This window comes from Pelodiscus sinensis, chromosome 2, assembly GCF_052426305.1.
Source record: "Pelodiscus sinensis isolate ZL-2025 chromosome 2, ASM5242630v1, whole genome shotgun sequence".
In the NCBI taxonomy this organism is placed as follows: domain Eukaryota; kingdom Metazoa; phylum Chordata; order Testudines; family Trionychidae; genus Pelodiscus; species Pelodiscus sinensis.
In genome coordinates, this window is record NC_143053.1 from 112,080,390 (window position 1) to 112,106,117 (window position 25,728).

The window sequence follows — 25,728 nt, forward strand, 5'->3', positions numbered from 1 at the left end:
CATTTACCTCATGGAAAAAAGTAAGCCTTTCTTGCAGAAATATATAAATTAGCTCTTCCTTGTATAGGATCATCAATGTAGATTTACAAGTACTAGCAGAAGCACTAGCATCCATACCTCTAAAATATACCACATTACAAATAACTGCTCCTTTTACTCTGAAATTTATCTTTGTCCCACACAAATTTATCTTATTTTTTCTGTCTTTGAACTGAGCTACCAAAGTCAATGGGAGATTAGCTACTGAGTTAAACGGTGCTGGATTTGCCCCAATATCTTGCAGGAGAGGGATTTACTTTGTACTGTAACTGGAGTTCTTTGAGAAGTGTGTACTCATGTACATGTTAGGGATGTTAAATTTAGATTAAATCGAATAGTTGATGGGATTTCCATTGACTATTTGATTAGTCTATAAGGGCGCCTCCAACTTTGAAGGGCTCTTGCTACAGTTCAAAAGCGGAATCTCCTAAGGGAGTGTCGGGCTTCCTTTTGAAATGTACTAGAGCCCCCATAAGGATTCTTGTACATTTCAAAGGCTGAGGTTCGGCAGGGAGCACAGTGCAGGTGGGGGAGTCCCCGCTGGTCTCCTGCTCCCTGTGGTACCTCAGCCTTTGAAATATACAAGAGCCAGAGTGGGAATCTTTACATTTCAAAAGGAAGCCACCCTCTGGCCCCGCACTCCCTGTGGCATCTCAGCCTTTGAAATGCTCAACAGCCTCAGTGGGGCTTCTTGTACATCCTTCTTTGGAGGATAGGGACATAATTCAAAATGACCTTAGCAAGTTAGAGAAATGGTCAGAGGTAAACAGGATGAAGTTTAATAAAGAGAAATGCAAAGTGCTCCACTTAGGAAGGAACAATCAGTTCCATACATACAAGATGGGAAGCGACTGTCTAGGAAGGAGCATGGTGGAAAGGGATCTAGGAGTCATAGTGGACCACAAGTTGAATATGAGTCAACAGTGTGATGCTGTTGCAAAAAAAGCAAATATGATTCTAGATTGTATCAACAGGTGTGTTGTAAGCAAAACTCGTGAAGTCATTCTGCCGCTCTACTCTGCACTAGTTAGGCCTCAGCTGGAGTACTGTGTCCAGTTCTGGGCGCCACATTTCAAGAAAGATGTGGAGAAATTAGAAAGGGTACAGAGAAGAGCGACAAGAATGATTAATGGTCTAAGAGAACATGACTTATGAAGCCAGGCTTCATGAACTGGCTTGTTTAGTTTGGAAAAAAGAAGATTAAGGGGGGACATGATAGCGGTTTTCAAATATCTAAAAGGGTGTCACAAGGAGAAAATTTGTTCCTCTTGGTTTCTGAGGACAGGACAAGGAGTAATGGGCTTAAAGTGCAGCAGGGGAGGTTTAGATTGGACATTAGGAAAAAATTCCTAACTGTCAGGGTGGTCAAATATTGGAATAAATTGCCAAGGGAGGTGGTGGAATCTCCCTCTCTGGAGATATTTAAGAACAGGTTAGATAGACATCTGTCAGGGATGGTGTGGACGGAGCTTGGTCCTGCCTTGAGGGCGGGGGGCTGGACTCGATGACCTCTCGAGGGCCCTTCCAGTCCTATAATTCTATGATTCTATGAAAGCAGCAGTGAGTGCAGCACTCCCCTGCTGGCCCTACGCTCCTTGCAGTGCCTCAGCCTTTGAAATGTATAAGAGCCAGAGAGGGGATCTTGTACATTTCGAAAGGAAGCCCCGCAGGGAGTGTGGGGCCCAGCTGGCCATGCCCTCTCTGCAGGGCTTCTGCTTTTGAAATAAGCCGCTGGGGCTCTTGTACTCTTCAAAAGCAGAATCGCAGCAGAAGCGGTGCAAGCAGAGACTGCTTCAATCCCTGCTCACTCTGTTTCCATTGAGCCAGCTCCCCCCAGCACCGGCTCCTGCTCCCCCTCCTCCCTTCCCTCCCTTCCCCACCACCTCTCTCAGAGGCAGCAAGTGGTGGAGGAGTGACTAGTCATATCACTAGTTGACTAGTCTCTTACATTCGTAGCACACGTCTGTGTGCTTTTGACTGGAGATTTTTGTCAGCTTGCCCGACGGTTTATGACTGTGCCCAAACACCCGTGGAAGCCTGATACAGTGGTCTATAGGGAGGGGTGGATCCACTGCCACTTCAGCTCCTTCTCAACCACATAAGCCCAATAAGGGACTCCAACACTGTTCTGATTTAACACAGAGGAGAACAAAGGTGGACAGTGGAAATCCCAGAGAGATACACGACTTGAAGAACTCCAGTTACTGTATCACGCAAGTAGCGGCTCCTCTTTGGAGCAGTGTCCCTAGAGAGGACTCCTGAGCAGTACATCCATGGAAGAAGGTAATGAGAAGATGGATTTTGTACAGATCTTATAACAAGTCATGTCAGCTCTGAACACAGTCACAGGAGTATAATGCTGGAAAATATTTTTACACTGAAGACCAGGTAGCTGTCTTGGCAATGTCTTAAGACACCTCAGCAGCAGGGCAACTGAGGTACATTCAACACTGGTGGAATGAGCTATGACTCTTGGAGAGGGGCTGTGTGAATTCCAGAGGCTTCATAACCAGTTAAGATGCATCCTGCAACCCATATGGATAATCTCTGGGTTGAAAATGCTTGTCCTTTCATGCATTCTGCAATTGACATGTAAAGCCTGGGTGAATCCTTCTAGGGCCTAGCTCTGTCTAGGTACAAAGCAAGAAGGAAGGAAATGAGAGTGCAGATGTAGAGTCATTGTATTGTCTCAGACCAAGTCTTTTGAAAAGGAACTGAAAAAGATTTGTCTGCAGAGTTTTACATGCCCTCAAAAAGAAGCATGAAAATGTGTATGACTCGTGTGACCTGAACAGGATCTACCACCATAAATCTTCAATCATAGGCACATGAGATGGAAGCATACCCAAAGTGAAGCATCCACAGGGATACTACTTGAGGAACACAATATTTTATAGTTGTTACTGTACACCATTTGTAATCCATTTAAATCACCTTTATACTTTATAGCTATTCTTGCTGTTTAGAATGCTCAAAGAAGCAGTTTCAAATAGGTGGAAAGGAGAAAAGGAACAAATATATCTAGCTGTGGCAAGTGCCTCTACCTTTAGTTTTGAAGGAGAAGTTGCAGTAATTGCAGTGGTAAGGACGGACATCTGTATGTGTACGAATATGCTTCTTCAACATACTTGGTTTCTTACAGCGTATCCCACATTCTTCACAGATATACTTTCCCCTTCCTCTTCCCCGAATATACACATATTCTTCATTTGATTTGTACCTAACAATGATATGGTTCAGTCAGGAAGTTAGTTATGAAGAGTGTTATTTTCTAGCTCAAGTCCGATGTCAGCTAAAAATCAGAAAAATCAGAATTGCACTAGAACAAACAGAATTCCAGACACGATGCAATAGGTGAACGACAAATGACATCCAAATCAAAGCCTGTCTCTGATCGACCTAGGGCAGTTTAGCCTTCACCTATTTTACTAGGTAGCCAACCAAAGGTTTAGAGATGAATCCTAGTGTCTTTAAGAATGGGCTTCTTTCAGCCGACTAACATCCAGATTCCAAACTTAAATCCATTTAACCCATGCACACACCTCTAAAAACTGTCAATATTTTTTGTGGAGAGGAGGATGATGCTAAAGGAAGACCATGTTGGAGACTGAGGTATATGTAATAGGAATAGCATGGGTTATGGCATTGAAAACTTCCTCACACCTCCCTGCCAATGTACTTTAATCTTAACCTAATGGGATTGCCTCCAGATATAAGTGTACTTCAGATTCCACTGTCCTTTACTACTTGGCTCCTCATCTTAGAGCGCCATCCAGGATGCCATGTCAGATGATGATTTTTTGTGAAGTATATTTTACCCATTAGGAAATGGGCAGAGAAAAGCAACATCACTTTGCCTTGGCAAATGGTAACAAATGTATGCTTACCCCTGCCCTGGACTGGATTCATATCAGCAAACTAGAAATAAATGGCTCTGGGATCTCCTGACAGATTACCTAAGTTTATGTAGTCTCTCTTCTCTTTGTCCCCCCCCCCCCCCCCCGCATTCCCCAAACCTTTAAAAATGTCAGTGTTACTTTACTAATACAAAGTACTGTTGTAATAAATTTCAGTGCCACACGAAAATGACTGTTAGTTTGATGAGCCATTTGCTATCAGATGCAAAATGTTACAATACTTGATTATTTTCAGTAAAATTTTCATGGTGCTTTTCCAACTAGAGCTTTCTAACCTTTTCACAGTATACGCTGCATGTAAACAGAGACTGTACTGTGGATCACTGTTCGGACCAGTCCTGATCGCTTAGACCAGCTCCTCTCTCATCCACAATCATGTAACATAACTGTGCAAGCAACAGAAATTATTTACATGGACTGGAAATATTAGGAAAATATCTATACCTATGGCCATATCTAGCTATAAAATAAGCCATTTTTAATATGATGAGTTTTGTGTTCTTTGGAAAAAATGAATCCCATTCTCTACTGTTTCTTCATATAATCTTTCTCCTATCTGTTCACCACAATGGAACATACGATTTGCCATTTCTTTAGGGAAAACCAGCAAGTATTCCACAGACTATCACTGGTCCATACACCACAGTTGGGAGCTGTTAATTGAAATACAATGAAACAGAAAAGAATAGCATACTTTCAACAAAGCCCAGAGCCAAGAAATAATTATCCCCAATAGTGTTCGGTTAAAAACATATATACTTGCCCTCCATCAAATATTTTAACTCTTCTTGGTTCGGTTTTGGTAAAGGAATTTTCTTTATCATGTTCAGTGCTTGTTTCAGAGTTTTCTTTATTGCTGAATTCACTTGGAGCCAATTTTTTTTTAAATAATGCCCGCTGAAAAAAAATAGGAAATTTATAAATTTCTGACTAGATTGGTGCTAGAAATCTTCTTTATGTTATTCAAATCAATACATTAAGAATAACAAAGTAAAAATGCCAATTATATTGACAAATAATTTTTTTAGGAGCCATACCTGTAACACTGATTTTTGTCAAAGATCTTCTTCCTGAACTTACTTTTTATTTTTTTTTTCCTGCACATTAAGAGTTTACAGATCCATTGACCCTGACGGAAGTTACTCAATCATGGCAAATGGGAATGCTGTGAGTTTACATTCAAAATTGCCTCCTCATTCTGTTGTCCAGGGCTGAGTTTCAATGGGGTTACGGAACAAGCATGAAGTTTGGGGTATACACCTAGCTAGTCCTCAGAAATCTGAAGATGCCCTCCTATGCTTCTCCAGGTCTCTGCCACTGCAACCTTGAGACCCTCTCAGGTGACTGCAACCTTGAGACCCTCTTCAGCTGTACCATGATGCTGTTGTCCTTCATAGTTTGACTAGAAGTAAGACACTTTAACCATACAAACCATTTTTTCCCCATTTTCTCCTCTGAAACAAGTGATAATGTATCAGGACTACATTTCCTGAGCATTGTATATTCTAACCACTTCTCATTAGGCATGTCACGGGATTGTGGGGGACAGCTGCAATGCTCAGATTCTAACAGGGGCACATGAACCACTAGTAATCTCATTGTCTCTACTGGTGGCTGATAGCTGGCAAAAGAGATGAAGAGGAGAGAAAGACTGAAATATACAAAGAGATTGATGAGTAATATTATTTAAAAATAAGTTTATGTTTTCACCGTAAGAATTGTTCACTTACAGTTTAGAAACTTTTGAGGCAAAGATTCCAAAACCGCTTGAGAACAGCATTCCATATTTGTTTCTTAATGTCAGAGAAAATTTAGAGAGTGTACCAGCCTTCTGACAGTGCAAAATATTTTTTAAATTTTCCTTTGAAGAAGGAAATTACGTTCTATCTTTTTTTCTAGGGAGGCTGAATTCTACTAACATTTACCAGTTGAAATCTAATCCTTCCAAGTTTAGTGTATTTATAAAATGAGGGAATGATCTAATTAGCTGACCGTTATTACAGCCATATTTATAAATGGTTCTACCCACGTAGCTGGTACACATAATACAGTTTCTAATACTAATAAGCCAATAAAATGGTAAGAGAAAAATATTAGAATCATTATTTTAAATGCTTTTTACTGGATATAAAATTGAATGCTCAAAGATTTAGGATTCACATGAAAGGCAATGTCTCAGTTATTTATTTACACTGATTGCATAATAAAACACTGAACACTAAATTTCTTTAAGGATGACAGTCATCCTGGTATGGAGAGATTGCACAAGTTCCTCTGTGCTACCTGTGACATGCTTTTGCTTATTGCATGTGTCAGAGCATGGTACAGAGAGGTGCAGTACTGGGGATAGGTCAAAGGAGAAAATGGTAGATTCATAATCTGGCAGATTCTGATACTAAAAGTCTGCACAAGTGTAGGAGACTGCAGCTGCTACTCCAGCATATAAAAGTGATACAACTCTGTGCCCTGTCTGGTACTGGTCTTTCATTCCCCATAGTCTATATACTTCTTCTACATCAAGCTCGATAATTATGTCCCACTGCATAGAGCCACAAATGTCACCTTCATGCAAAATATTATTAATGCAACACAAAGGATAAGATATGTAATACACTGGAGAGGAGATACTAGAAATTCAAGTGACTGTGCAAACTCAACTCAACCACAATGAACTACTATATTTCATATCATGTTATAACTTGCATTATGAAAAGGAATAGGCTAACATTTATGTTTAACAAGGTAAAGGGGAATAGAAAATGCAATTTATGTGCAATGTGGCCGACAGTGTGTGACCATTTTCAGCACTTAGAATTTGCTGACTTTTAAGTGCTTGATCTTTCAATCTTAATGAATTATTTTCTGTACATTTTTTAACTGTATAAAAAAAGGAAAAGAGGAAGAGAATCCAGATGAAATAGGTCTATGTAGCTTGCGATCTTGGGCCATCTGCACCAAGGTGAATTTCACCTTTAATGAATATATAAAGTATACATAATGATGATGAGATGGGATATTCTAATCCATTTGTTCAAAACTACCATCCTGCTTCCTACAGTAACATATTTTAACTGATTTTATGCTAATTTAGCACTGGCTTTAGTGTTCATAACATACAAGGTAACCCCAGTTTCTTCTACTGTTAAAGAAATGTTGTTTGAATTTCTCTCATAGAGAATTGCAAGAATCACTAGGGCTATGTCTAGACTGCTGAGTTTTTCTGGGATACCAGACGTATCCCGGAAAAGTTCTGCCATGTCCATGGAACACATCTGCTTTTTTGGAAGTTTCAGAAAAAGCGGGCGCGTTCTTTCGACATCCCTCTATTCCTCTTGGTAGAGGAATAAGGGATGTTCCGAAAGAGGAGGTTTTTTCAAAATTTGGCCCCGTGTAGACAGACCAAATTTCGGAAAAGCCTCTTCCAAAAAACAAACAAACAAACAAAAAAAAAGGCGGAAAAAGATACACAAATTGCACTTCGCAATTTGCATATCATTTTCCAATAAAACTCTGCAGTCTAGACGTAGCTTAGGTAATCAGGAAAATATGCATTTTTTAAAACAGTGTTTATGAAAAATACCAAAATGACACTCATGAAGACTCAGGTCCTCGCTTTATCTGTACAAGAGGTACAGTGCAGGTAGAGGCAGTACAATCCACTCATGTGCCTCACTCCTACCCAAAAGGAGGACAGCTAGTGGTCAATGGATAATAAAAATTATACTGGGCAGTAAGAATTTCCTTGCTTCAATTAACAATGCCTGACAATCCTCTCAGTGGATTTCCCCCTTCTTTTAGGGCTGGAGACAAAAGGCCTAATTCATCTCTGTATGATTCCAGTTTTGTGCCATACTAAATCCTCCAACTTCAGTTAGTGGTATAAAACTGGAGTGAGAGTGATGAATGTACCACAGAGACCAGCATTTAACAGCTACTGCTGCATGCACACTATCCCATGGGAAAAACATCAAACTCAGAACCAAAGTCTTCCAGAGCTGTAACTTTCATGTTCTAATACTTAATCATTTCCTCTCCCCACCCCAGCATAGAACCATTTAAGGATTTTTTTAAAAAATATCTTGAGAGATATTTTATTAGTTTAATATAACACTGTTCTGATTTAACTTCTTTTGGATGGTAAACTGGATTACTGTCCCACATAATCCAAGAAAGGAAATGACCTGATTGCACATATTTTCCATTCTTCAGCCTACTGATGGCAAAAAATAATTACAGTAGAGCGTACAAGCAACACCTCAGGGAGGGAATCAAATGTTAAAAAGTGGTGCACAAAATCAGTTAATATCTAGGTGTAAGAGAGAATTACTGAGACACCACAGATAATATCAGGTGATTGAGCTTGTAATGTCTAGGGAAAAAAAATGGAGATTGGACAGAAGAGTTGCCTACTTGGTCCAAGATACTGTATTAGCTCACTGGGCCTTTAATTTATTTGAACATACTGTATTCATGTATTTTAGGAACAACAGCCCCTCATCCATTACACACATACTTGGTATGTACTTTGAATCAATGGCCTATGCCCATGCTATTTCCTCTGGTCCAGTCAATGGTAAAGAACAGACAAGGGCCCTGGATTACCATATTGCCTGCATTTACTTCAATATATCTTCGTTTTCTCCTGACATCTAATGTCAAAAGAAATGCCTTTTTTAGGATTATGATATGCACAGAAAATTGGCGATATAGTAATAGCATTTTAAATATCCAGAAAAACAGCTTGAACTGGACTAGATGAAACAGCTGAGAATATACTGTAGAAAAAATCCTCTATTGGTAAGGTACATGCTAGATACATTAGGTTTCTTCAATCCTTAATTTCTATTTTCTCATCCCAAACTTTGTACAATCTGTATACATTCATCTTCACTTGATGATTTCTTGCAGCACTTCCTCCTTTTATAATTCCTGTAAATACAAGTGCTAGTCACTCAATCTGATGCCAGTCTGTAGCTGGAGAAATGGAGATTAATTTCTTTCCAGCTTCACCATAATAATAAAATCAGCATGGAGACTTGAAGAAAAGTCAGCCAGTGTTTAAATTAAGAACACAAAATATTATTCAGAATCTTGTTACTCCTTTTTTTATATTTTAATTTGAAATTATTTTCAGACAGACTTTTCTTTTCTTCTTCACACATGCAGATGGGGTTGTTTTTGTACAGGCTGCTCACAAATGTTAAACTGTTCTTTATAAAAACAAACAAACAAACTGAAATATAGTGAAAAGCCCAGGCACTACTTGGCTTTCCAAAGAAAATAGAACTGTTAAAAAAAAGAAGCAGCAAATGTAATGCCTACCTGTCATGACAGAATCCCTTTTTTGTTGTTGTTTTAATTTAGAAACATTTAAATACATCTCTACTATATGAAGGAGACATTTTGAAACAGATAAGAGTGGCAATATGAATACAAACCCAGCAGTCTGTATTGATATTCACATTTTTTGTTGTTAGCACGAAAGGTTAAATCTTCACCTTGAAATTGATGGTAAAACTTCCAGTTACTTTCTTGCCTGTAGGAGCTTAATAGAATCCTTACACAACAGCCCTTCTTGCAATTCTGAAGGTTCCCCCCCCCCCTTAGCCTAATAGTATCTCCCTCCTCTCCTCTGAATATTCTGTGCTGAAGAGAAGGTTCAGTTACAAAAGCACTAGACAGATCCCTTTGGAACTGTTCAACTACAGTGTCTGTCACTGAACCGCAATACTTCTTCCCCTCAAATGGCGGTATGCTTCCTCCACAGAAATTTCAGGCCCTGTTGACCCAGATTCAAACCCTCACATAGCCACAGCACAATGTTGTGCTGCCAAGTACACTGAAGACTGATCCAAAATAATCATTTTTAATTACTCAAATAATAATTTTGCATATTCTAGATATTCTTTACATAATTCTAGACAAACTGATCTCTTGGGCTAATTCTGAAGCCTTATAGTTACACCCAAAAAGGAAAAAAAACCTGCACACAATACACACCAGGTAAAATGGTACGGAAAACTGTACTGTACAATGCATAGTTTTCTTTATAAGAGGACAACTTAATGTGCACATTTCTACTTTTTTTTTTTTTTTTTTAAGTAATTAACCTGGGCAGGCTAGATAAACAATGACCCTAGTTGCTAATTTATAATATACAGTACTATTGATGTACCATCAATATGGAAAAATTCTTAGGGTACAGAGTCTTGTTAATCTATTCTCAGATACATCAGTTACCAAAGAACACTAAATTCAGTGCAAATCAGCACACAGACATGTTGTTAGTTCTACAAACATTGAAATACATGGCCATTGCACATCTTTATAGTATATGAAAGCATTAAAAATGTTATCACCTTGCACCTTAAAGAATAGTTAATTTTTAATGATTACACCTGCTAACTTTTGAGGAAGGAAGGTAGACGAAGGGCGTGGAAATATTCTTAAAGCAAAAACCAACTGAAATTCTTTTGACACACAAAAGTGTAACTTAAATCCCCCCTGACCTCCTTCCTCCCCCACAGAAAAGATAAATTTCTATTTGTTTTCATTTGAAAAAAGTAAAAAAAAAAAGTAATTTTATATTCTGATAATGAGTATTTATCAGTAGCTTGCTGTTCTTGTATCTGAGGCAAGCAGGCAACTATATAGCTGCTTGTAATGCTGATATCCATCGTAGTTGGCCCCCAGCCTTCCAGCCCACTGCCCTGAGCCCTCTGGCCTGACTCCTCCTGCACCACTACCCCCTGGTCCTGAGTCCTCCCACTCCCAATCCCATGCCCTGAAGAACCCTTTCCAGAATTGTATATAACTCTCAGACCTCAATGCTTTTACAGTTTTGTGGTGATCACATAAATAAACACTATAAACATTAGCGCTAAGTAGATAGATAGTATACAAGATTCCTCAAGAGTTCTGACTTTTCAACCTTAAACTTCTTATTTCAGTCAGGGGCTGTTCTTCAGTTGGAAGCTATCAAATGTGCTGAATAGTTTTAGGGTTTTCTATTGAGGACCTATAAGCTACTTAAGGAGGCTAAGGTTCTTTTCCAGCTGATTCCATATCAATGGTATTATTCATAGTTTTGTGGGTCACGTATATTATTTTGAACATGTTCTTACCTCTACAGATTTAATGGGATCTTTGGAAAAACATCAATCAATAGAAAGAGTAGTAAAAATTCTTAAGAAAGCAGTAACAACATTTTAAATGACATCTTTGCAATTATTTCATCTATTCTAAACAATCAAATTGGTGGTGGTTGGGAAATAGTACATCCTCCCTCTCTCCCTCTTTCCCAGCAACCTTGTTTCAGCTAGCAATGATGTCAAAAGAGTTAGTAGCACACTCATAGCTAACGGCTTAATCTGAAAGAACTAGTTTACATCAGACAATAACGTTCACTTTATATGGTCAAATACTACCTGCAAAATTTTCCTTTACAAACAACACTGCTTTTATATGGAAGGTGTTAAAGTATTTAAATGGAAGCGATTTTTGCAATATAAAGCTAGCCAAATGGAGTTCTATCCAGAAGTCTATGTGCCAATTTTAACCTAGGAAGAAGTGTTTTATGAAAAGTGAAACACCCCTAGAAAAGGGGGGTTTAAAAACTGAAATAGCATATCTTTATAGTAGTGCATCCTCGCACAACTATGACACAAACATGTCATGCATATAAATAATATTGGAAAAAAATCCACACACAATACATTATTCAAAACATAACTGCAGTATACTTTTTAAAGCAAGTACTCTATAAACAAATTCTATGCTTAGAATCAATATACATTAACTATACTTTAATTACCTTGGTTAAGCTGTTCCTCCATTTGCTTGAGTAGACCAAAACATCGGATCTGGAATTAGTTGATATTGCTTGAGTATATAGTGGTTTTTCATCTTTTTGTTTTGAATTTAGGAGGGAAAGAGCAACCTTTGTTGACAAACCAAGTGGATTGGGATTGTTGAGACTAATAGTCCAAGTAGAATATGCTGAAGTTTTTTGGTCATTCTGTAGCAAATGTAATGGCTTACTTTTTAATAGATAACACCATGAAAAATTTGTTAAAGTCTTTAGGCTTGGAAATGACAACAGTTGTGTATCCCCTGCATTTGTCACAGACAGAGTAGTTGCAGGGTTTGCTTGGCCCTGGTTATTAATTTGCGTTCCTTCCTTATTAACCCCTGGGGACTGTCTTTCCTGACTGTTACCTAAAGCCTTCCGAAGAGAATTCTCATTATTCACTGCAGAAGATTCAGCTAGCTTTCTAACCACAAAACTTGGAGGTGAAGATGCAAGATTTTCAAATTCTGAGGACTCCTTAATGGTTTCAGAAACTCCAAATTTAATACTTTCAGATGAATGGTGGTCAGTCAATAGCACATCTGGTGAACTGCTAATTTCACTGCTTTTTTCATGTTGTGGAATAAGATCAGGCTCTAGTAAGAGACCTTCAAGAGGCTCTGTCGTGCAAATCTGTCGCACCAAAACAGGTTTCTTTTGCCTATTTTGGTCAGTGGCTCGAATGTTCAATGGATACATTGATGTAGTATCTGTTATGCAAGCTGCTCCATTTTCATCTTTAACACGCTTTTGGTGTTTTTCCATGGCAATATCTAAACTATTGGCTGGTGACAGCATGCGTTTACTTGAAGCTGCTGCTTCTTGTTGGGGAAAGAGTCCAGTAACTGGAAATTTCTGAATAATATTCAAGGAACTTGACAAAGGTGAATTACTGCTTCTGATCTCAGAAAATGAATGATCAACTACAGATGCTGATTGTGGATTTGGCAAAACCCTCTGATGATCTCTGTTTAATTTTGGCAGCGGAGTTTTGCCTTCTATCGTTGGCACTGTCACATTTGTTTTACAGACAGACTGATTTACCTGATCCTGGGTCACTAAAATTTGGGGAAGAGGTGTAACAGTAGCAAACCCATAAGATGGAACATTACTATGAATACGAACAGGAACCACAAAAGGTGAAATGTGATGTATTTGACCACTTGAGTTTTCAGATATCTTATGTTTTAAGGGAGGCACTGAATACAGATTAGATATACTGTCAGCTAATTTAGTAGGTATAGCTAATGAAGTTCCACTCTGGTCCACATCAATTTGACTTTGAAGAGTGTGTGTTGGGAAAGCAGTTGTTACTGGTTTTGAAGAGTATGACTTACTTACATTCAGTGCTTTAACTGGAAGCTGATATTTGGGAGCAAAGTAATGCTCCTTTTCAATAGACTGACAAGAAAAGACATTTGTGTCTACTTGTTCGCCTGGTGACAGTATTTTAAGAGAAGTCTGTGAATGCTGTGTTGAGGGCTGCTGTACCTGATTATGCAAAACAGGACCTAATGGTTGCTGGACAGAAGGCAGGCTAAGAGGGTTACAATTCTGAGTTACTGATTGAAACTCATGCAAAGGCTTAGAGAAAACCTGTGAGTGCTGCGAACTTGAAGGACACTCCACTAAATTTCTACTAGAGGTCTGCCGCCTATGAACTGGCACTGTGGACATGTCCGTTGTATGAGATATTTGAAATGAAGATGAAGATTTAACCTGAGGCAGAAGGTTTTCTGGAGCAATATTTAGAGATATTTGTCTAACAAGTGGCCCCCTCCTCCTTTCTAGTAGAGGCACATGTCCAGTAATTCCACAACCAGAAGACAATTTTGGAGAGGATCTCTCTCCAAGTGAGTTAGGTTTTGATGGAGACATATTTCCACAGTCAAAAGATTTACTTCTGTAATCTACAACCTCCATGGATGGTTGTGTGCAGTTAATTTGTTCTGATGCAGCACGTCTCATTTCTCTGCAAGAAGAAGCAGGCACACCGAGCATATTTGAGCCAGCAGGAATTGTAAGGAATTCTGTTGATTTATTAAGGTCTATTTTGGAAGGATTCTCAGTTTTCGAAATGTCTTCTTTATCAAATGAAGTTGAGAAACTAGAGGCGCGAGATAAACTACTCTCCCGACTTAAACTTCTAGAAAGCGTGGAGTCAAAGCTGGATTCAGCCGAAGAATGCTCAATATCAGCTAATCGGATTCTTTTCTTCTTTGGTGGAAGTTTTTCTGTTGGCAATTTTGACAGAGTTTCACTACGCTGAGGCCAATTAAACTTCTCTGTTTTTTCATGATCACTGATTTGGTTTTCCTGGTCCCTGTCTGGTTCTTCTGTAACCAGTATTTCTGGAACCTGGATGTTATGTTGACGAACTAGCTTTAATGGTTGCATTACTGTATTTCTTTCACTAGAGACTATTTGACTTTCTTGAAGTTCCACTCTGGGCACTTCTGCAGACACTGGTGGACGATGCTGGGAAGTATTCAGATGAGAATGCCTTTCCTCTTGAATTACAACTGTGTTCAAAGAATGGTGCTTCCCAGCCTTATTAACATCTTGAAAAGCAACTGGAGACACTCTTTCAAAAGATTCGGATTTCTCAAACGAACTGGGTCTGCTCAGTGAATTAGTGTGCTGTATTACTGAAATTCCAGTTCCTTGTCTTTTCAACTCTAGCTTTTCTTGTGTAATTGAACTTGCCTGCTTTTCTGTAGGTGGAGAGATCTTTTGCTCAGTGGTTTGTTCTGTGCCTCGAGCCACAAGCTGAATTTGAGATCTGTGAAGTGGAATGCTGCCATGCTGTTGTGAAACTACTATTGTTGCATTAGGTTTAGTAGATACGCTAGGAAAATCTCCTGACTTATTTTGACCCTCTGTACTCTTTGATGGTATGCCAGTATCATTTTGCTGTGGCTCATCATCATCTCCAACACTTTTCATCTTCCTTCTTTTTCTTATCTGCGGTGTCTGCTCCCAGACACCAGTTGAACTGGCAACTCTGTAGTGCAGAATTTGAGGTTGAGTAGTGCCGGGGACTATCTTATGTTCAGGCTCTCGGATAACTGCCTTGGTTTTTGGTCCATGCAACTCTGAACAATAAAATTTTTTGTGGTTTTCAAAATTTTCCAGTTTTCTATATCTATTTCTGCAAGTTTCACACTCAAACATTGTCCCTCGCCCTGCATGAGATTTCTTTACTTTTTCCAAATTTGATACTTGTGCAAGGGACTTGCTCCTTGGCAATGAGAGTTCATTAGATAAATTACATCCATGATAACTTTCTTCTACAGATCGGGCTGACACAAGAGCGCGGCTTTCGCTAGTTGAAGAGTCTTCTATTGCAGTCTGTCTAACAAGGGTGCGAGTATGTCCACCTTGGTGCAGTGGGGCAACAGGTCCTGATATAAAGACATCATCATACAAAGAGCCAATTTTATCATCAAATGACTGACTTCCTCGAATTGGATGAGGAGGTGGTATTACATTTGCAGGTACAGCTGAATAGCTGGTCGTAGGCATAGAATTACTTCTGGTGATAGGTAAACAATCAAGGGATGGTACAGACAGGAGAAAAACTTGCTTTGATTTCTCAGTTGGTGTGAAAGGAGACTTTGGTATGTCAGAGCTTGAACTAGTTCTTCTTCCTATTGGTTTTAAATCAAACTGGAAGGAGTCTTTAAATATGTACGATTTTGGTGAGTCTATACTGCCTCTTCTTGAAAGAGATGTTCTTCTAGGTTTCACGCTATCTAGCTGTTTGTCATCCACTACAGCTTCATTATCTGATATTAACTTTGAGATGCGTTCCTCAAGTGTTTTGGTTGCCATTGGTGGCCGCATTTGACCAGAGAGAAGTAAATGTTTTTCAGCACAAGCTGTTTGTACAACAGATGCCACTGTGGCACTTACTCGTGGCATGGAGGGCAAATTTTTATTTGGGTCTTTTTCAGAGATGGGCAATCCCCTGACAAATGGAGTTGGAGGACTCATTATTTGATCTGCACTCTCAGAACGTGAAAAGTAACCCGAATCGGTGCTACCTAAACTCCTAGGGCTCAAAAGACATTTTCCTTGTTCCTGGGAACAGTCAGTTGCTTGTTGTCTTTGTAGCTGTGCATGCACTGTTCCTACAGCAGATCCAGGCTGTTCTTCTAACGGACCCATTTCTATTTTCTGGTGGTGCTTAACATCTGTCTCCTTCAAAGAGGCCATGGGTGTAACATTTGATTTCGTATTTGTAATTTTAAAATCTCCTTGTCTCTGTGCTGCAGCAAGCTCAACTGTGGAGTCTGTTACTTTGGGACTATCAGCCCTTAAAGGAGACACATTCACAGGATGAACTACTACTTTAGGTAAAGCTGCCTTAATTCGTGGCTCTGTATCCTGTAATGAAGAGTCATCTATTATACAGTTTGGATTGCTTAGTGGAATGGGGCTACCTTTCCGTAACATTTCAGAATTTGAAATGATTTTCACTATTTGTGCAGGCTCCAGTTCTAAGGATCCATGATCATCTTGTCTTTCATCAGCAGTGCCTTCATCTTCACTCTCACAACTTTCCTCCACATCTGAATGAATACTAAGAGCTTTGTCTGATTCATGGGATAGGAACAGACTGCCAGAGTCCGGCTGTAGGACAAGTCCAAGTTTGATTGCATGTGCATGAGATTTTTTGTGCTTGTACAGATTACTTTTGGTTTTAAATGAAAATCCACACGTCACACACGGATACGGTCGCTCTCCTGTATGGGATCGGATATGCTTTTGGAGAACACTAGGCTTGGCACAAGCCCTATTACAATACTCACAAACATATTTTCCTAGCTTTTTAGGTTTCTGGTCTTTCAGAAGACTACATATTTGTTCTACACCATGGTTGACAACTGATGCTATTTGGGCTGAATTATACAAGGGAGCTACAGGTAAGTGTGTTGAATGAGATGGATTAATTGACAAAGATGAAGATGAACTAGTTACTAGCTGGTTTTGAGGAAAAACCTGAGTAACAGTTGAAGAAGGGGAGTGTACTACAGAAGAGGTTACTGCTATACTGTATATCTGAGGGACTTTGGGGTTACCTTGACCTTGCTGATGTACCAGTGATCTAGTAAAACCTGAACACACAACAAACTGTTGATTTTGCTGTCCAGTATTAGCTATAAATTGTTCTTGTGAATGAGAAATTGCCTTGGTCTGTGCTTGTTCACTCTTCCCTGATGTTACTGCATGCATATTATGTGACGTACAAGGGTAGTAGTGTGATCCAGCTACAAACTCTTGCTGTGACAAAGCAAAATGATTTTGGACACTCATTGTATTGGATGTGAGACTTGAAGAGGTGCTTGTAGTTTTACTTGGTCTCACTTTTTCTATTTGCATCCCACAAGGAGCGCACTCTTGTGCTAAGGTGTTCAGTTCAGGTTCCATAGCTTTTAATAAGACATCAAATGCCGTACTTCTACATGAGGATGAAGTACTACCATCAACAAAAGTAATACATTCATTGTTGTCAGTCTTTGATTTACTTGACAAGGAGTTAGAGAGAGGCTTCCTCTCTGGCAAGTTTAATTGGCTTGTATCACAGTCTTCTGCTGTCCATTTATTCAAATCCAAAGACTTATGTAACAATGAAAGCTTTGTCTGCATCGATGTCTCTGATTTGAATGTTTCATTAGTTATCTTGCTATTAAGCATTTCTCCATTTTGTTTCAAACATTGTTTTCCATTTTGTATAGGTAACTGATTCTTTGCCTGTAGATGTTCTGAAGCATCAGGAAGAATTTTAGATGATAAAGATTCCTCTACATTTTGATGATGCTTGGCCTGAGGGGGGTTTCTCAAAGGCGATTTTGGTATCTTTTTCAGATGGTTTTCAGTTACAATCTTCTTCCGTTTCACGCCTTTAACTGTATCTAAGGTTCCTCTGCTGCCAGCTTCTGTGATATCTGTTAAAACAGAAAAAGAAATGGTAAATTCATCACTATATGAATTATTACAACGCAAATACATAACAATGTAATAACCTACTATCATTTTAACAAATCTAGTAAAACATTTCAATATATTCTAGCATTTTGCTGCAAACTGAAATACTATTGAGTAATTTGTAGTGGAATGAAAAACTAACAAGTCTGTTTTTGAGAGTCACCTCCAATACAGTTCTCATCCTGAACCTAAAATGGACTATCTAGCAGAGTAGGGCTGGAGCGGATTCCCTCCAGAATCTCTCATTTTTAGGGACCTGAACATGCTAAAACCTATGCCTGTTGTCCTGAGAAGCAAGAACTGGATTTTGAATCTCTGACTTGTGTTACTAACATGTCTAAAACCAGCCCCATGTTTCTCACTGTTAACCTTTTGTCTTCTTAGCTGCAAGACCTCTCTCAGCTTCTAATGAGAAGCGTAACTGGACACTGCTGTTTTTGCCACCACATCACTCAACTTTGCTCATTGGAAATTTATGGTTGTGTGTTTAAGACACAGTTATAGGGACTCATAAAATCCAGGTTCAGTTTCTGGTTCTGCCAGACTTCTTGTGTGGCCTCGAGCAAGTCACTATGAGTATATCTACAGTACGTCAGGGACTGAGCCTCCTAGTCCAAGTCCACTTGTGCCAACAGGGCTTATGCTAGTGTGCTGAAAAGTCAAAGAGATGTTGCAGCTCAGACTGGAGCTTGCAGGAGGGGGCTCTAAAGAGTTATTTTTAGCTGCTTAGATCAAGTCCTGCTAGCACAAGTCTGCAAACATGAGCTGAGAGGCTTGCTTGCAGATGAAGAGCAGACATACCCTTCACAAGAAATCTTGGCCCCATCTAAGTCAATGGTAAAATTCCTGTTCAGCTAAATGGAGGTGGATTTCACACCTAATCTGTGCCTTGGTTCCCAGTTGTAAAACGGGTATTTTCCAAATAATTCCTGCTTCATTAGGGATGTTTTAAAGATAAATTAATGTGAAAGATATGCTTAGATTCTACTGTGATATGGCATAGGAGTAGATCTAAATGGCAAGAAGGTGAAAACACTGTTTGATATATAGGGAAATTTCCTGAAATAGCCTGTACTATGTGTATTATGTTTATGTCTTATTTTGGGCCAGGATTGTATGTAATCTCTGTGGGGGAAACGTGACAGATGTAAGAGCTGGGAATTCTAAACAGGGATGTACTAGTGTAGTCCGCTAAACAATTTTGCTACCAACTACATGCATTCCCCCTTCCCCACGGCTCTGCCAATAAATTGTTTAGAGGGCTGCCCAGCAGCCTGGCTCAGTCCCCGCTCACCCTGGGTTCTGGGAGCCACCTCTGCTGTGACTCTCTAGTAAAAATATTTTAGGAGCCAGCAGGCAGGCAACCCAGCTCAGTCCCGGCTTGCACCGGGTCCCAGGGACTACCTCCTTCTGCAGCTCTGCAATAATACTTCCCTGCGCAAGCTGGGACTGAGCTGGGCTGCCTGCTCCCTGGCTTCTAAAATACTTTTATTGCAGAGCTGCAGTGGGGTTAACTCCCAGAACCAGGCACGAGCCGGAACTGAGTGGTTACAGTGCTTGTCCTTATCAATTAGTAGTATAGTCGACAAAATGAGTCGACTATATGATTAACAAATTACATGCTTAATATCCCTAGTTCTAAAGACTACAGATTGAACCTCTCTAGTCTGGCACCTTTGGGACCTGACTAGTGACAAACCAAAGAATTTGCCAAACCACAGAAGGTCAACATTGTCTAGTACTATTAACAATACTTCCACTGATTACTGGGCTCTTGGAAAACATGTAGGGGTAAATTAGAGCTAAATAACAGCTGAACACTGAAAGCCAGGATTAGTGGCTGCAAACAAACTTTATGGGACCACAGGAAATTTGGTTACACCCATGATAAGTGGACACCGGGCTAACTAAAATCATGCCAGACCATGGATGTTGTCAGTCCAGAGAATGCTGGATGAGAGAGGTTCAACCTATACATTGAAAATGTTCCAGACAAGTATGGACTTTTGGGTAAGTGTTAAGTTGATATTTTGGGGAATTTTTAGGGACTGGAGAACATAAAAGTCCCCAACTCTGGCTATGCAAACCCCCCACCTTCTTTTAAAGCTATACCCTGAGGAGAGAGTTCCTTGTCCGTTGATTACTTGTTACAGAAGGCAAGATAAAAGGCCCAGCCTAGATCTGTCCAGACTTTTTTCTGGAGAGAAAACAACTGTGAACTTGTAACCACAGGGGAAAACCTAATTGTGGGTTTTGAATGACTAAAACCTACCACAGCCCTTAGTTGGCATTGAAAGTGAACTCTGGTAAGATTTTTAGCATGTGTATCGCAACTGTTATTGGTATGTGTTTTCTCTGCAATGGATTTATCTCAAGGATAAAAGTGCTTACTTAGAAGCATTGTGTGATAATTTACAACTATGGGCAATACACTGGTCATGGCCCTTTGGGGAGAAAGCAAAGCACAGATGCTGGCCTTTTTTTGATAGTTTGCATGCTGAGGCTATATCTGAGTGAGTAAGGCAGGGAGTTGTGCAGCCTTAAAATCCCATTGGTAGGGAGTCAGAAGTGAGTCTCTGCACAAGAGAACATAAGAACAGCCATACTGGGTCAGACCTGGTGTGACTGCCCAGTGGTGCTGCGGGCCCAGCCCTGGTGGGGCAAGGGTGTGGGAGAGGGGTGCAGGAGCGCGGGAGCAGCAAAGTCCATCCCGCAGCGGCCGCTCTGCCAAGCTACTTGGGCCCCCCACTGGGGAGGAGATGCAGGCAGCAGCAGCTGGGGGCGGGGGCAGAGGCAGGGGAAGGGCCGGAGCCCCTTGTCTATCTCCAGAAATACCAGCTAGGGAGCCAAGACAGCACGAACCCACTCAGCAAGCTTTGGGAATGAGGAGGGGCGGAGCCTTGGTAGCCTTTGGAAATGAGGGAGAGTGGGGCCGCATGCAGGTCAGAGGATATTTGGAACCTGGCTGCACAGAGAAGGTGAAAGTGCGGGGTAGGGTTGTTACAACCCCAGCACAGGCATGCATGCCCCTGCTGTGTTTGGTGGTCTCTGCACCCTGACCCCACTCACTCAAGCCGTGGGGAAGCAGCAAATCTATGCCTGCCTTAGGTGCCCTAGGGGAGTTTTAAACATGTCTTCAGCAGAGCAGGCACAGGGTATGAGAAACAAGCACCCCCAATTTGTGCCCATTTATTCATTGGTATGTGTAGCATTGGCATGTGCAGGGGGATGTCCGCTGGCAGCACGATGCAGTCCCAATCTGTTCAGTCTCTCTCCACACATAACCTTACTGGGTCTCTAATCATTTTCACTGCCTAACTTGCAAATCTCTCTGGGTATGTCTACACTACCCCGCTAGTTTGAACTAGCGGGATAATGTAGGCATACCGCACTTGCAAATGAAGCCCGGGATTTGAATTTCCCGGGCTTCATTTGCATAAGCCGGGTGCCACCATTTTTAAATCCCGGCTGGTTCGAACCCCGTGCCGCGTGTAGCCGCGTGGCATGGGGTTCGAACCAGCCGGGATTTAAAAATGGTGGCGCCCAGCTTATGCAAATGAAGCCGGGAAATTCAAATCCCGGGCTTCATTTGCAAGTGTGGTATGCCTACATTATCCCGTTAGTTCGAACTAGCGGGGTAGTGTAGACATACCCTCTGTGTCTGTTACAACTTTTTGGTGGTAGGCTGACCAAAGTGAACACAGCCAACACTGCAGGTGAGGGCAAACTCCACCATAGTTAACTCAAGTGATTAATGCAAAACAAATCAGCTAGATTTGAAAACGCAGCGGTAGGTGGTGCCTGAGCTATGGTGCAGGGAGCCACGTGAAAACTAGTAAGTGGCCCCTACCGCTCTAAGCCAAGACCCCGCACCTCCAGCCAACTCACCCAGTGCCCTGCCGAGATCCCACACCCCAACCTACTCACAAACCTCCCTGCTGAGACCCCACGCCCCCAGCCTTCTGTCTCATACCCCCCCCCCAAGCTGAGACCCCACATCACCACCTCAAGCAGCACCATTGCTAGTTATCACAGCAAAAACTAAGAATTGTACACGGATGCTTCCTCGCCCTTGCAAACATTTACAAATAATCTAGTAGGTCACTGACAGAAGATTTTCAAACTGCCTGCTAATGCTCAAAGAGGGAGGCAGATGCCCCCCAAAAGGCCAATAAATGGTAGGTGGACGGGTAATACTGCGGACTTGTGTACACATGGAGTTATTCAGGAACAGCTATTCTTGAACATCATCATCCACAGGCACTTTTCTGAAATAAGTGTCCATCCATACCTTTTCTTTATCTAAACAGGATCATACCACTCTTAGTATTCCTGGGGAATTCTGTGCCAAAAATTTTAACATTCTGCACTAAAAATTTCCGCGCACAACATTTTAAAAGGAGCACTTTATTGTCATTAAGTCATTGCAGAGAAACTAAATGAATTATTTGCTTCAGTCTTCACAGCTGAGGATGTTAGGGAGATTCCCAAACCTGAACCATCCTTCGTAGGTGACAAATCTGAGGACTTGTCACAGATTAAAGTGTCATTAGAGGAGGTTTTGGAATTAATTGATAAACTTAACAGTAACAAATCACTGAGACCAGATGGCATTCACCCAAGAGTTCTGAAAGAACTCAAATGTGAAATTGCGGAACTATTAACAATGGGTTTCTAACCTATCCTTTAAATCGGCTTCTGTATCCAATGACTGGAAGATAGCTAATGTAACACCAATATTTAAAAAGGGCTCTAGAGGCGAGCCCAGCAATTACAGACTGGTAAGTCTAATGTCAGTACCAGGCAAATTAGTTGAAACAATAGTAAAGAATAAAATGGTCAGAAGCATAGATGAACATAATTTGTTGGGCAAAAGTCAACATGGTTTCTGTAAAGGGAAATCATATCTTACTAATCTATTAGAGTTCTTTGAAGTGGTCAACAAACATTTGGACAAGGGGGATCCAGTACAAGAAAATCTTTGACAAGGTCCCTCACCAAAGGCTCTTACGTAAATTAAGTTGTCATGGGATAAGAGAGAACTGGTTAAAAGACAGGAAACAAAGGGTAGGAATAAATGGTAAATTTTCAGAATGGAGAGGGGTAACTAGTGGTATTCCCCAAGGGTCAGTCCTAGGACCAATCCTATTCAACTTATTCATAATGATCTGGAGAAAGGGGTAAACAGTGAGGTGGCAAAGTTTGCAGACGATACTAAACTGCTCAAGGTAGTTAAGACCAAAGCAGACTGTGAAGAACTTAAAAAAGATCTCGGCAAACTAAGTGACTGGGCAACAAAATGGCAAATGAAATTTAATGTGGATAAATGTAAAGTAATGCACATTGGGAAAAATAACCCTAACTATCCATATAATATGATGGGAACTAATTTAGCTATAACTAATCAGGAAAGAGCTCTTGGAGTCATCGTGGATAGCTCTCTGAAGACGTCTACACAGTGTGCAGCGGCAGTCAAAAAAGCAAACAGGATGTTAGGAATCATTAAAAAAGGGATAGAGAATAAGACGAAGAATATCCTATTGACCTTATATAAATCCATAGTATGCCCACATCTGGAATACTGCGTACAGATGTGGTCTCCTCATCTCAAAAAAATATACTGGCATTAGAAAAGGTTCAGAGAAGGGCAACTAAAATGATTAGGGGTTTGGAATGGGTCCCAAATGATGAGAGATTAAAGAGACTGGGACTTTTCACCTTGGAAAAGAAGAGACTAAGGGGGGAAATGATAGAGGTATATAAAATCATGAGTGGTGTGGAGAAAGCGAATAAGGAAAAGTATTTACCATATCTTCTGGCGTATAAGACGACTTTTTATGCTAAAAAACATCCCCCAAAAATCGGGGGTCGTCTTATACGCCGGGTATACAGGCAGTCCCCGACTTACAGGTACGAACAGGGCTTTTCTCGCCCCGGAGGACACAGACTGCGGGACCTCGTGGTCCCGCCGCCCGTGTACTCCGGGGCGAGAAAAGCTGCTCCGCGTCTCCCTGGTCTGCAGACCAGGAAGACGCGGAGCAAAGCCATGGAGGGGCGTCGGCAGCGGGGCAGCCCAGGAGCTCCTGGGATGCTCCACTGCCGGCGTCCTCAGAGGCTTTGCTCCCGGTGTCCCTGGTCTGCTGGAGATGGGATACTGGGCTAGATGGACCTTTGGTCTGACCCAGTGTAGCCATTCTTATGTTCTTATGTTAAAATTCTGTAAACTTCTTCATATCTAGACAATCTTTCTATTAAGCTGTCACCATTCTTGTCTGTCTGTCATGGGATTTTCAACTTGCCCCTCCTGTGGAATCGCCAATGCGGACGCCCCTGTCAGCTCCTGTAGGCATGCTCTGTGTGTGGTCTGCTGCCTGCTTCCCACTGTGGCTGATGCAACAGGCCGCCCCCGCCAGCTCTGGCTCTCTGCTCCCCCCCGGCAGGCCACCCCTGCTAGCTCCTGCAGGCAGCCCACCCAAGACCAAGGGGGGGCATCAGCCCCAGAACCTGGAGTTTGGGGGAGGGCAGCATCCCCACTGTGTGTGGGAGGGAGGGAGGGGAGCCAGCAATTTCAGACTGTGTGTAGAGGGGAGACAGTAGTTCCAGAGCTGGGGAGCAGCAGCCACAGAATGGGGGAGCAGCAGCTCGGGGGGGAGGGTGAGACAGAGCTGCCCCAGAGCTGGGGGGGGGGGGGGGGAGGGGGAAGGGATCTGCAGCCTAAAAGCTGGGAGAACAGCACCTCTGGAGCCAGAGGGAAAATAGCCCCTGAACAGGTTGGGCAGCTCCAGAACCATTGTGAGAGCAGCTCAAGAACCGGGGAACACCCCAGAATTGGGAGACAGCAGCTCCAGTGCTCAAGTGGCAGTAGCTCCAAAGCTTGGCAGACAGCAGCCCAGAATCAGGGTAACAGCAACCCAAGAGCCAGAGAGGGGGGAACAGCTGCCCCAGGACTGCCCTGTGAAGTCAAGCGCTGTTTTTGGACAATTTTTTTAAATTCTGTGTCGGATCAAACCCAGCCACTGTTTTTCTCTGATTTTTTTTTTAGTGGAAACACAATACATTTAAGACCAAAAAGACAGACAGACAGACAGACAGACAGACAGACAGACAGACAGACACACACACACACACACACACACACACACACACACACACACACACACACACACATTTAAAAAAAACACAATCTTTCTAAAAGTGCACCAAAAGAGTAAAAATAAAGTTTTCAGCAACCAATTTAGGAGAAAGATTGGATGGCTAACAGTTTGCAACTACCTTGAATTGTATTTAGCCATCCAATCTTTCTCCTAAATTGGTAGCTGAAAACTTTATTTTTACTCTTTTGGTGCGCTTTTAGAAATACTGTCTTTAAAAAATATATATATTATTGCTTAATATAATCATACAGTTTCAATTATTTTGGTAGTTTTATTATAGCCTCTCTGCCTAATAATAACACAGCTAATATTGACCCTCTACTTTCAGTTATAAGTCAACAAACATATGCAGCCATATGCTCAATGTTACTCCATTGGCAACTCAAGAGCAAATGAGGGCTGGGGACTAACGACAATTCATATTGACTATTGAACATCTCCAGAAAGGTCAGTAGCAAACAGTTAATGGACCACATTTGGACAGGACATATTTTCAGTCCGAAAATTTAGACCAGTTCTAATCACTTAGGGTGCATTTAAACAGCAAGGCATAACTTGAAATAAGCTACACAAACTGAGTTATGTCGATTGTATAGCTTATTTTGAAATTGGGAGTGTCTACACGGCACATATTTCGAAATAGAGCACTCTTCCTCCAACTTCCCTTACTCCTCGTACAATGACGTTTACAGGAGTCGGAGTAAGAAGTCCTCCAGCTTGACAGGATTTCAATATTATTTCAAAATAACCGCCTGCTGTGTAGATGTGGACCAAATTA

The 25,728-nt window shown here is 41.1% G+C and overlaps 1 protein-coding gene across 6 annotated transcripts in view; it reads right to left on the reverse strand.

The window, feature by feature from the left end:
• HIVEP1 (HIVEP zinc finger 1) overlaps positions 1-25,728 on the reverse strand; it is a 165,685-nt gene that overhangs the window by 22,571 nt on the left and 117,386 nt on the right. For all 6 annotated transcript variants that reach the window (XM_075921249.2, XM_075921248.2, XM_075921256.2 and 3 more), the window contains 3 exons: positions 11,770-17,756; positions 4,720-4,853; positions 3,084-3,259 (listed from right to left, as the gene is read on the reverse strand). In XM_075921249.2, the coding sequence (XP_075777364.2) occupies positions 3,084-3,259; positions 4,720-4,853; positions 11,770-17,756 (6,297 nt within the window). The remainder of the gene's footprint in view (positions 1-3,083; positions 3,260-4,719; positions 4,854-11,769; positions 17,757-25,728) is intronic.